The 12,586-nt window shown below is 44.3% G+C and overlaps 1 protein-coding gene across 1 annotated transcript in view; it reads left to right on the top strand.

The window, feature by feature from the left end:
• The window catches only part of fbxo41 (F-box protein 41), a 217,116-nt gene that overhangs the window by 117,441 nt on the left and 87,089 nt on the right, over nt 1-12,586 (top strand). Inside the window, exons 6-7 of the mRNA XM_043675727.1 lie at nt 1,431-1,672; nt 8,528-8,643. Coding sequence (XP_043531662.1) covers nt 1,431-1,672; nt 8,528-8,643 — 358 coding nt within the window. The remainder of the gene's footprint in view (nt 1-1,430; nt 1,673-8,527; nt 8,644-12,586) is intronic.

The following is a 12,586-nucleotide window of genomic DNA, read 5'->3' as shown; positions in this document are numbered from 1 at the left end:
AAGTTCTCATTCACAACAAGGTCCCTTTCCTTGGTGAAAACTGAAGCAAAATATTCATTTAAGGCTTCCCCTATCTGCTCAGACTCCACGCACAAGTTCCCTCCTCTATCCCTGATCGGCCCTACCTTCTCCCTGATCATTCTCTTATTCCTCACGTATGAGTAAAATGCCTTTGGGTTCTCCCTAATCCTTCCTGCCAAGCCTTTTTCATGCCCCTTCCTTGCTCTCCTCAGTCCATTTCTGAGCTCCTTTCTAGCAAGCCTGTAATCCTCTAAAGCTGTGCTAGGTCCTTACTTCCTCCACCTTCTTCCTGTTGATGAGAAGTTCCTCTGTTCTCGTCATCCAAGTTTCCTTAATCTTACCCCTTCTTACCAGTCTCAGAGGAACAAATTCGTGCATCACTCGCAACAACTGCGCCTTAATTTGCTTTTCCCCAATTAAATGTCTTCCCTTGGTAACTGCTCCTTTCACTCTCCAAGGCTATGCTAAATGTGAGGCAGTCATGATCACTTTCACTAAAGTGCTCTCCCACCGTGAGATCTGACACCTGTCCTGGCTCGTTGCCGAGCACCAAATCCAAAATGGCCTCTGCCCTCGTCGGTCTGTCTACGTACTGAGTAAGGAAACCCTCCTAAACACACCTGACAGAACGACTCCATCCAAACCATCTGCACTAAGGAGGTTCCAGTCGATATTGGGAAAGTTGAAATCACCCATAACAACAACCCTGCTACATCTGCATTTTTCCAGAATCTGCCAGCCTATGAGATCTTTAATCTCTCTGCTGCTATTAGGTGGTCTGTAGAAAACCCCCAATGCGGTGGCTGTTCTCTTGCTGTTCCTAACTTCCACCCATACTGACTCATGATCATGACTACTGAGGCATGATCCTATTGAACGGCAGGTGTAAAGTGCTGAAAGGCCTGTGGGGTGGTTTCTATGTTTCTGCGATATTTCAAAGTGAATTCTGGAGCTACATTGCACACTTGAAAAGAAACTGAATGAGCTCTTAAATCTCATAATATGCAAGTCAACTCTTTGATGGAATGAGGAAGTAAAAGGAAAACCATAGAACATTTACAACATAGAAAGAGGCCATTTAGCCCCCATCCTGTGTGTGCAGCTGAGTAAACTAACTGCCCATTTTAATTCCACTTAACAGCACCTGATCTGTAGCCTTGAAAATTAAAGAATTAATAGCCTGTTTGGTAATCATAACAAAGGCATTGCATTAATTTTTAGTTTGATTGAATGGTTTTTAAATACAATATATCCAAATATTCATAGCTGGTTTGGACATGAAAAGGTGTTGCTCCATGTCATTCTAATCAATTATAGTCAAATATTTTGATTATGTTTAATGACTTTATTCATGTGAGTTCTTTGGGCTCTGAAAATTACTACTTCATGTCTTTTGTATTTATTTTCAGGTAATGCCAAACCAGTTAGTTACAAAGCAACTAAGCTACAGAAAGGCAGCCCTTCACGATCAAATGAAGTTATCAGCCCTGAGGTTCTAAAGATGCGAGCAGCATTATTTTGTATTTTCACCTACTTGGACACAAAGACATTGCTGAAAACAGCTGAGGTCTGTCGAGACTGGAAGTATGTGGCAAGGCATCCAGCAGTTTGGACCAGAGTTCTGTTGGAAAATGCTCGAGTATCCTCCAAGGTACTTCCAACCCATTGTACATCAGAGTGAAATGGACATAATTTATTCAAATTAGGAATAAGTAGCAAGTTTTGAGAAGTTGTTTGGCTGTGGAGAGTAATGACATAGAACATAGAACAGTACAGCAAAATACAGGCCCTTCGGCCCACGATGTTGTGCCGAGCATTTATCCTAATCTAAGATCAACCTAAACTACACACCGTTCAATTTATTGGCATCCATGTGCTTTTCTAGCAGTCATTTAAATGTCCCAAATGTCTCTGACTTTACTACCACCGCTGGCAGTGCATTCCACACACCCACCACTCTCTGCATCAAGAATCTACCTCTGACATCTCTTCTATACCTTCTTCCAGTCACCTTAAAATTATGACCCCACGTGACAGCCATTTCTGCCCTGGGGAAAAGTCTCTGGCTATCTCCTCTAGCTATGCCTCATTAGGAGAAAGTAAGGACTGTAGATACTGGAGATTAGAGTCAAGAGTGTGATACTGGAAAAGCATAGCAGGTCAGGCAGCATCCGAGGAGCAGAAGAAACGATGTTTCAGGCATAATCGATGTTCCTGATGAAATGTCGATTCTCCTGCTCCTTGGATGCTGCCTGACCTGCTGTGCTTTTCCAGCACCACACTCTTGACTATGCCTGTCATTACCTTATACACCTCTATCAAGTCACCTCTCTTCCTTCTTCTCTCCCCGTTAAAAGCCCGAGCTCACTCAATCTCTCTTCATGAGACAAGCACTCCAATCCAGGCAGCATCCTGGTAAATCTCCTCTGTACCCTCTCTAAAGTATCTACATCCTTCCTATAATGAGGCGACCAGAATTGGACACAATATTCCAAGTGTGGTCGAACGGGTTTTATAGAGCTGTAGTGCAGTACGTCCTCGCAACTCCTAAACTCAATCCCCCTGTTAATGAAAGCCAGAATACCATATGCCTTCTTAACAACACTGTCCACTTGGATGGCAACTTTGAGGGATCTATGGACGTGGACCCAAGATCCTGCTGTTCCCCCAAACTGCCAAGAATCGTGTCTTTAACCCTGTAATCTGCATTCAAATTTGACCTTCCAAAATGAATCACTTTGCATTTATCCAGGTTGAACTCCATCTGCCACTTCTCAGCCCAGCTCTGAATCCTGTGAATGACTTATTGTAACCTGCAACTACCCTCGACACTAACTCCGACACCATGTGTCATCAGCAAACTGACTAACCCACCCTTCCATTTCTTCATCCAAGTCATTTATAAAATCTACAAAGAGCAGAGGCCCAAAAACAGATCCCTGTGGGATACCACTGGTCACCGACCTCCAAGCGGAATACTTTCCATCCACTACCACTTGCTGTCTTCTTTCGGCCAGCCAATTCTGTATCCAGACAGCCAGATTTCCCTGTATCCCACACCTCCTAACTTTCTGAATGAGCCTACCGTGGGGAACCTTATCAAATGCCTTACTGAAATTCATATACACTAGATCCACTGCCTGACCTTCGGCAACTTGTCTCGTCATGTCCTCAAAGAACTTAATAAGGCTTGTGAGGCATGACCTGCCTCTCACAAAGCCATGCTGACTATCTTTAATCGAACTATGTTTTTCCAAATAGTCATAAATCCTATCTCTCAGAGTCCTTTCCAGCACCTTGCTTACCACAGACGTAAGACTGACTGGTCTGTAATTCCCAGGGATTTCTCTACTCCATTTCTTTAACAGAGGAACAACATTCACCTCCCTCCAGTCAGCCTGGTACTTTAGAAGATTTAAGTAAAAACAGTCTATCCAATACCTTTTGTCATCCTTTGTCATTTAAAAGGCATCTGGATGGGTTTATGAATAGGAAGGGTTTGGAGGGATATGGGCCAGGTACTGGCAGGAGGGACTAGATTGGGTTGGGATATCTGGTCGGCATGGATGAGTTAGACCGAAGGGTCTGTTTCCGTGCTATACATCTCTACGACTCTATGATCTATTTTAGAAACTTCAAGAATATTAATTACACCTTTTCTTAAAATTCAGTCATAGAATGTGAAAGACTTGGGAACTTGGAAAAGTTAGTGGTGATATCTTGGGGACAGTCCATATCACAGTAGAGGAGGTGTTGGACATATTAGAATGTATGGAAGTGCATAAATCTTCTGGTCCTGACCAGATATATTCAAAAACACCACAAGAGATGAGAGAAGAAATTGCGGGGGCCCTGGCTGATAGTTTTGCATCATAGTTAACCATGGATGAGGTACCAGAAGACTGGAGGGTAGTGAATGTTGTGCCCTTATTCAACAAGGGCTACAAAGAAAAACCTGGAACTGACAGACCAGTAAGCTTAACATCTATGTTAGATAAATTATTTGAGAAGATTTTGAGAGATAAGGTACACATGCATTTGGAAAAAAAAGTTTGATTAGGAGTAGTCAGCACACCTTTGTGTATGGTAGATCATGCCTCCAAATTTTTTAGGGTTCTTTGATAAAGTGAGCAGGAAAGTTGACAAGAGCAGGGTGGTAGATGTAGTTTATGTGGATTTCAGTAAGGCCTTTGATAAGGTTCCACATGGTAGGCTGCTCTGGAAGGTTAGATCACATGGAATACATGTGGTGATGCTGCTTTAAGTGAGAGGGCAAAGGTCTGGCAGATGCAATACAATGTTAATAAACATGAAGTCATCCATTTTGGTAGGAGTAACAGTAAAAAGGACTATTACTTGAATGGTAAAATGTTGCAGCATGCTGCTATGCAGAGGGACCTGGGTGTCCTTGTGCATCAATCACAGAAGGTTGGTTTGCAGGTACAATAAGTAATTAGGAAGGCAAACGGAATTTCATCTTTCAATACTTAAAGGACTGAATTTAAAAGCAGGGAGATTATGTTGCAACTGTATAAGATGCTGGTGATGCCACACCTGGAGTACTGAGTGCAGGTTTGATCTCCTTACTTGAGGAAGGATGTACTGCACTAGAGGGGTACAGAGGAGGTTCCCTAAGTTGATTCCAGATTTGAGAGGGTTGGCTTATGAGGAGAGACTGAGTGGACTGGAATTATATTCATTGGAATTTAAAAATGAGAGGGGATCTTATAGAAACATACACAATTATGAAGGGAACAGATAAAATAGATGTAGAGAGAATGTTTCAAAATATCTATCTTAGCTTTAAAAACATTTACTGTGATACTGTCAACTACTTCACTGGGTAGGGAATTCCACAGATTCATAACCGTCTGGATGAAGAAGTTCCTTCTCAAATCAGTCCTAAATCTACTCCCCTTAATTTTGAGGCTATGCGCTCTTGTCCTCGCTTCACCTGCCAGTTGAAACTGGTGCTGGAAGAGCACAGCAGTTCAGGCAGCATCCGAGGAGCAGCAAAATCGACGTTTCGGGCAAAAGCCCTTCATCAGGGCTGATGAAGGGCTTTTGCCCGAAACGTCGATTTTGCTGCTCCTCGGATGCTGCCTGAACTGCTGTGCTCTTCCAGCACCACTAATCCAAAACCATGCCTCTCATTGCCTTGTACACATCACTCAGGTCACTTCTCTTCCTCCTTCTCTCCGGAGAGAAAAGTCCAAGCTCAGTCAACCTCTCTTTGTAAGTCAAGCCTTCCAGTCCAGGCAGCATCCTGGTAAAACTCCTTTGCAGCTTCTCCAAAGCTTCACATCTTTCCTACAATAGGGCAATCAGGACTGGACACAATTTACCAAGTGTGGTCTCACCAGGGTTTTGCAGAGCTGCAGCAAGATCTCGCGGCTCTTAAACTCGATCCCTCTGTTAATGAAAGCCAAAACACCATATGCTTACTTAACAACCCTATCCACTGGGTGGCAACTTTGAGGGATCTATGAATTTGAACACCAAGATCCCACTGTTCCACCACACCATCTTTAATCCTATATTCAGCATTCAAGTTCAACCTTCCAAAATACATCACTTCGCATTTATCTAGGTTGAACTCCATCCGCCATTTCTCAGCCCAGAACTGCATACTGTCAATGTCGTGCTGCAGCCTGCAATAGCCCTCGATACTATCAACGGCACCTCCACTTTCCTCCAGGCAGAATACTTTCTATTTACACCCACTCCCTGCCTTCTGTCAGCCAGCCAATTCTGAATCCAGATAGCCAAATCTCCCTGTATCCCATACCTCCTGACTTTATGAATGAACCTACCGTGGGGAACCTTGTCAAATACCTTGCTGAAGTCCATGTATACCACATCTACTACTCGACCTTTGTCAATCTGTCTCATCCCCTCCTCAAAGAACTCAATTAGACTTGAGGCATGACCTGCCCCTCACAAATCCACGCTGACTGCCTTTAATCACGCTCTGCTTTTCCAAATAGCCATAAATCCTATCCCTCAGAATTCTTTCCAAAACCTTGCTGACAACATTCGTTAAGACTGACTGGTCTGTAATTGCCAGAGATTTCCCTATTACCCTTCTTGAAAAGAGGAAGAATATTCACCTGCCTCCAATCCTTCAGTACGACTCCTTTCTCGCTTCCTGGAGTAACCTAGGATAAATCTGCTCTGGCCTTGGGGGCATGTCAATCTTAATGTTCGCCAAACTTTCCAGTATATCAACTTCATCAATATTGATCTGTTTAAGACTGTATCCCAGCTCCTCAAATTTCTCATTCACAGCAAGGTCCCTTTCCTTAGTGAAAACCAAATCAAAAAACTCATGTTGGATTTCCCCTATCTGCTCAGACTCCACACACAAGTTCCCTCTGCTATTCGTGATCAGCCCTATCTTCTCCCTGATCATTCTCTTATTCCTCACGTTTGAGTAAAATGCCTTTGGGTTCTCCCTAATCCTTCTTGCCAAGCCTTTGGATTCTCCCTAATCCTTCTTGCCAAGTCTTTCTCGTGTCCCCTCCTGGCTCTTCTCAGTCCATTTTTGAGCTCCTTCCGATCAAGTATGTAATCCTCTAAAGCTGTGCTAGACCCTTCCTTTGTCCACCTTACGTAAGCTGCCTTCTTCCTTTTGATGAGAAGCTCCTCTGTTCTCGTCATCCAAGGTTCCTTAATCTTACCTCTTCTTACCTCTCTCAGAGGAACAAATTCGTGCATCACTCAACAACTGCTCCTTCAACAGTTTCCACATGTCTGCTGTGCCCTTTCTGTGGAACAATTGCTCCCAATCTGTACTTCCCAACTCCTGTCTGATCGCGTCATAATTTCCTTTTCCCGAATTGAATATTTTCCCATGGTAAATGCTCCTTTCCCTCTCCATGGCTATGGTAAATGTGAGGCAGTTGTGGTCACTGTCACCAAAGTGTTCTCCCACCGCGAGATCTGACACCTGTCCTGACTCATTGCCAAGCATCAAATCCAAGATGGCCTCTCCCCTCATCGGCCTGTCTACATACTGAATATAGAACATAGAACAATACAGCGTAGATCAGGCCCTTTGGCCCTTGATGTTGCGCCGACCTGTGAATTAATCTAAGCCCATCCCCCTACACTATCCCATAATCATCCATGTGCTTAGCCAAGGATTGTTTAAATCTCCCTAGTGTGGCTGAGTTGACTACATTGGCAGGTAGGGCATTCCACACCCTTACCAATCTCTGAGTAAAGAACCTGCCTCTGACATCTGTCTTAAATCTATCACCCCTCAATTTGGAGCTATGTCCCCTCATACAAGCTGACGTCATCATCCTCGGAAAGAAACTCATAGTGTACCCAATTTTATCCTCTGATGATCTTGTATGTCTCTATCAAATCCCCTCTTAGCCTTATTCTCTCCAAAATTAAACGTGTTAAACTATAAATTGGTGTCATGTGACTTCTGACCAAAAAGAAAGGTTGTAAGAATAAGCCAGGGGAGAAAGTGAGGTCTGCAGATGCTGGAGATCAGAGCTGAAAATGTGTTGCTGGAAAAGCGCAGCAGGTCAGGCAGCATCCAGGGAACAGGAGAATCGACATTTCGGGCATAAGCCCTTCTTCAGGAATAAGCCAACCAACTACAGGCCTATCGGTTTTACCTAAGTAGTAGGAAAATATCTAGAATCATTAATTCAGGGTAAAACAAATGCATATTAATTTAGGAGAGCCATATGGAATTCGGAAGAGAAAACCATGTTAAATGAATTTCTGGAAATTTATGATGAGTGTTTGCCCTTGATGTGGTTTAAGTGACTTTCCAAAATACACTGCATGGTGGCTCAGTGGTTAGCACTGCTGCCTCACAGCCTCGGGCAACTGTCTGTGCGGAGTTTGCACATTCTCCCCGTGTCTGTGTGGGTTTCTTCCGGGTGCTCCGGTTTCCTCCCACAGTCCAAAGATGTGCTGGCCAGGTGACTTGCCCACGCTAAATTGCCCATAGTGCTAGATGCATTAGTCAGAGAGAAATGGGTCTGGTGGATTACTCTTTGGAGGGCTGGTGTGGACTTGTTGGGCCGAAAGGCCTGTTTCCACACTGTAGGAAATCTAATCTAAAATGCTGCAGAACTGACACATGGAAAAGAAGACACGGTAACAATAACATTAATTGAGGCTGGAAATGGTCTAGTGGGTGTTTTCAGACTGAAAACCATTTTAAAATGCAGGTTCTCAGGGAATAGTGTTAGTTACCCCACTGTCCCTCAAATGTATTAAAAACCTAGATCTTGATGTACAGTGCAAAATTTTAAAAATTGTGGATGATACACCACTTGGAAATATTGTAAATTGAGGACAATAGTGTTAAACGTCAAAAGGACAAGTTGAGGATGTGGCAGATGAAATTTACTGCAGAAAAGCAGGAAGTGATTTTATTTATTCGTTCGTATCATCCCGAGTCTCTTTTTTTTTAATCCATACAGCTGAAATCTCTTTGGATTGCACTTATACTATCTGCACTTTTTGTATGTTTCAGTTTATGTTGACCCTATCCCAATGGTGTACACAGACACACTCCCTCACTCTGCAAGGCATTAAACCTCGTCCAAAAGGGAAGAAGGAAAGTAAAGAGGAATATCTTAAAAGCACACAGTGAGTATCAATTCATGCATTATCAAGACTGTTAGGAATGGTGTGAATTATGGACTTATGATCAAGGGAGTGTGTATAGCAGATAATGTTGATGCATTCAAAAAGAGGTGAAATAAACATGAAGGAGAAGGGAGAAGAGGGTTGTATTTAAAGGATTAGAATTTGGAACGCGGAATGTTACAGCACAGTTCAGGCCCTTTGGCCCTCGACGTTATGCCAACCTTTGAAACCAATCTGAAGCCTGTCTAACCTACACTACTCCATTATCATCCATATATTTTTCCAATGACCATTTAAATGCCCTTAAAGTTGGCAAGTCTACTACTGTTGCAGGCAGTGTGTTCCACGCCCCAACTACTCTCTGAGTAAAGAACCTACCTCTGACATCTATCCTGTATCTATCACCCCTCAACTTAAAGCTATGTCTCCTCATTCTAACCATCATTACCCAATGAAAAAGGCTCTCACTATCCACCCTATCTAATCTTCTGATCATCTTGTCTCTATTAAGCCACCTGTCAACCTTCTCTCTAACGAAAATAGCCTCAAGTCACTCAGCCTTTTCTCATAAAACCTTCCTTCCATACCAGGCAACATTTTTGCAAGGTTTGTGAAGGTTTGTAGCTCAGGTTGAGGTTTAGGGTGTAGGTTTGCTCGCTGAGCTGTAGGTTTGATATCCAGACGTTTCATTACCTGGCTAGGTAACATCATCAGTGGTGACCTCCAAGTGAAGCGAAGCTGTTGTCTCCTGCTTACTATTTATATCTTTCTCCTGGATGGGGTTCCTGGAGTTTTTGGTGATGTCATTTCCTGTTCGTTTTCTGAGGGGCTGACAGATGGCATCTAGATCTATGTGTTTGTTTATGGCGTTGTGGTTGGAGTGCCAGGCCTCTAGGAATTCTCTGGCATGTCTTTGCTTGGCCTGTCCCAGGATAGATGGATGGGTACATGGATGGGTGCTTAAACTAGGACAAATGTTCGGCACACCATCGTGGGCCGAAGGGCCTGTTCTGTGCTGTATTGTTCTACGTTCTATGTGTTGTCCCAGTCAAATTGGTGGGTTTTTTTCATCCGTGTGTAGGGCTACGAGGGAGAGAGGGTCATGTCTTTTTGTGGCTAGCTGGTGTTCGTCTATCCTGGTGGCTAACTTTCTCCCTGTTTGTCCTATGTAGTGTTTGTGGCAGTCCTTGCATGGAATTTTGTAGATGACGTTGGTTTTGTCCATGGGTTGTACTGGGTCTTTTAAGTTTGTTAGCCTTTGGTTGAGAGTGTTGGGTTTGTGTGCTACTAGGATTCCGAGGGGTCTTAGTAGTCTGGCTGTCATTTCTGGAAAGGAAACACTTACCACACTTTCAGAGGAGACATTCACACACACCCCAACCACTATCAATCACATTACCAATGAAAACATCATGAAGCTAGTGGACCTGTGCCTCACCACCCACTTCACCTTCAACAACATAATCTACAAACAAACCAACAGCACACCCATGGGACCTCCGCTATCAGGATTCATTGCAAAAGCGGTAATGCAAAGACTAGAACAAACAGCCCTACCAACCATCAAACCAAAAATCTGGTAGGAGAAAGTGAGGACTGCAGATGCTGGAGATCAGAGCTGAAAAATGTGTTACTGAAAAAGCGCAGCAGGTCAGGCAGCATCCAAGGAGCAAGAGAATTGACGTTTCGGGCATAAGCCCTTCTTCAGGAATCTCGACGTTTCAGGCATAAGCCCTTCTTCAGGAATCTCGACGTTTCGAGAATCCTGAAGAAGGGCTTATGCCCGAAACGTCGATTCTCTTGCTCCTTGGATGCTGCCTGACCTGCTGCGCTTTTCCAGCAACACATTTTTCAACCAAAAATCTGGGTCTGCTACGTAGATGACACCTTTGTCATCACAAAACGAAATAAGATAGAAGAGACATTTAACATCATCAACAACACCCTCACAGGCATAAAGTTCACTAAGGAGGAAGAAACCAACAACAAACTCGCATTCCTGGACGTCACAGTCGAAAGAACGGACAATGGAGAACTACAAACCTGCGTATACAGTAAACCGACAAACACTGACCAAATACTTAACTACACCAGCAACCATCCCAGATGCTGGAGATCAGAGCTGAAAATTAGATTAGATTAGATTACTCACAGTGTGGAAACAGGCCCTTCGGCCCAACAAGTCCACACCGCCGCGCCGAAGCGCAACCCACCCATACCCCTACATGTACACCTTACCTAACACTACGGGCAATTTAGCATGGCCAATTCACCTGACCTGCACATCTTTGGACTGTGGGAGGAAAGCGGAGCGCCCGGAGGAAACCCACACAGACACGGGGAGAACGTGCAAACTCCACACAGTCAGTCACCTGAGGCGGGAATTGAACCCGGGTCTCTGGCGCTGTGAGGCAGCAGTGCTAACCACTGTGCCACCATGCAGCAGGTCAGGCAGCATTCAAGGAGCAGGAGAAGGGCTCATGCCCGAAACGTGGATTCTCCTGCTCCTTGGATGCTGCCTGACCTGCTGCGCTTTTCCAGCAACACATTTTCAGCTACATTTCAATTGTGCCCATCCCCTGCAGTTTCCTTTCCTATGCATATTAAATCTTGTCTAATTGCATCACAAATGCCTTTCACCCATCTATAGCTCTTGCCCTGTGGTATATACCTATCCCTTTCTATCGCTAAAGTAAACTTAACCGAATTGTGGTCACTATCACCAAAGTGCTTACCTACTTCCAAATCTAACACCTGGCCTGGTTTATTACCCAGTATCAAATCTAATATGGCCTCGCCCCTTGTTGGCTTGTCTACATACTGTGTCGGGAAACCCTCCTACACGCATAAGACAAAAGCTGAGCCATAGAACATAGAAAAATACAGCGCAGTACAGGCCCTTTGGCCCTCGATGTTGCGCCGATCCAAGCCCACCTAACCTACACTAGCCCACTATCCTCCATATGCCTATCCAATGCCCATTTAAATGCCCATAAAGAGGGAGAGTCCACCACTGCTACTGGCAGGGCATTCCATGAACTCACGACTCGCTGAGTAAAGAACCTACCCCTAACAGGTTAGAAGGTTGGGTGAGCAAGTTTGCGGATGATACGAAAGTCGGAGGAGTTGTTGACAGTGAGGAAGGATGTGGCAGGTTACAGCAGGATATAGAGAAGCTGCAGAACTGGGCAGAAAGGTGGCAAATGGAATTCAATGTAGCCAAATGTGAGGTGATTCACTTTGGGAAGAATAACAAAAAGATGGGATACTGGGCTAATGGTCGGATACTTGGTAGTGTGGATGAGCAGAGGGATCTTGGTGTCCATGTACACAGATCTCTGAAAGTTGCCACCCAGGTAAATAGTGCGGTGAGGAAGGCATATGGCGTACTGGCTTTTATTGGTAGAGGAATTGAGTTCCGGAGTCCTGAGGTCATGATGCAGTTGTATAAAACTCTGGTCCGCCCGCATCTGGAATATTGTGTCCAGTTTTGGTCGCCATACTATAGGAAGGATGTGGAGGCACTGGAACGGGTGCAGAGGAGGTTTACCAGGATGTTGCCTGGTATGGAAGAAAGATCGTATGAGGAAAGACTGAGACACTTAGGGCTGTTTTCATTAGAGAAAAGAAGGCTTAGGGGTGACTTGATAGAGGTGTAAAAGATGATTAGGGGTTTAGATAGGGTCGACAGTGAGAATCTTCTTCCACGTATGGAGTCAGCTATTACAAGGGGGCATAGCTTTAAATTAAGGGGGGGTAGATATAGGACTGAAGTTAGGGGTAGGTTCTCCACTCAGCGAGTCGTAAGTTCATGGAATGCCCTGCCAGTAGCAGTGGTGGACTCTCCCTCTTTATGGACATTTAAGCGGGCATTGGATAGGTATATGGAGGATAGTGGGTTAGTATAGGTTAGGTGGGCTTGGATCAGCGCAACATCGAGGGC

This window comes from Chiloscyllium plagiosum, chromosome 3 (genome assembly GCF_004010195.1).
Source record: "Chiloscyllium plagiosum isolate BGI_BamShark_2017 chromosome 3, ASM401019v2, whole genome shotgun sequence".
NCBI classification, from domain to species: Eukaryota; Metazoa; Chordata; class Chondrichthyes; order Orectolobiformes; family Hemiscylliidae; genus Chiloscyllium; species Chiloscyllium plagiosum.
This window is presented reverse-complemented; position numbering and strand designations above follow the sequence as displayed.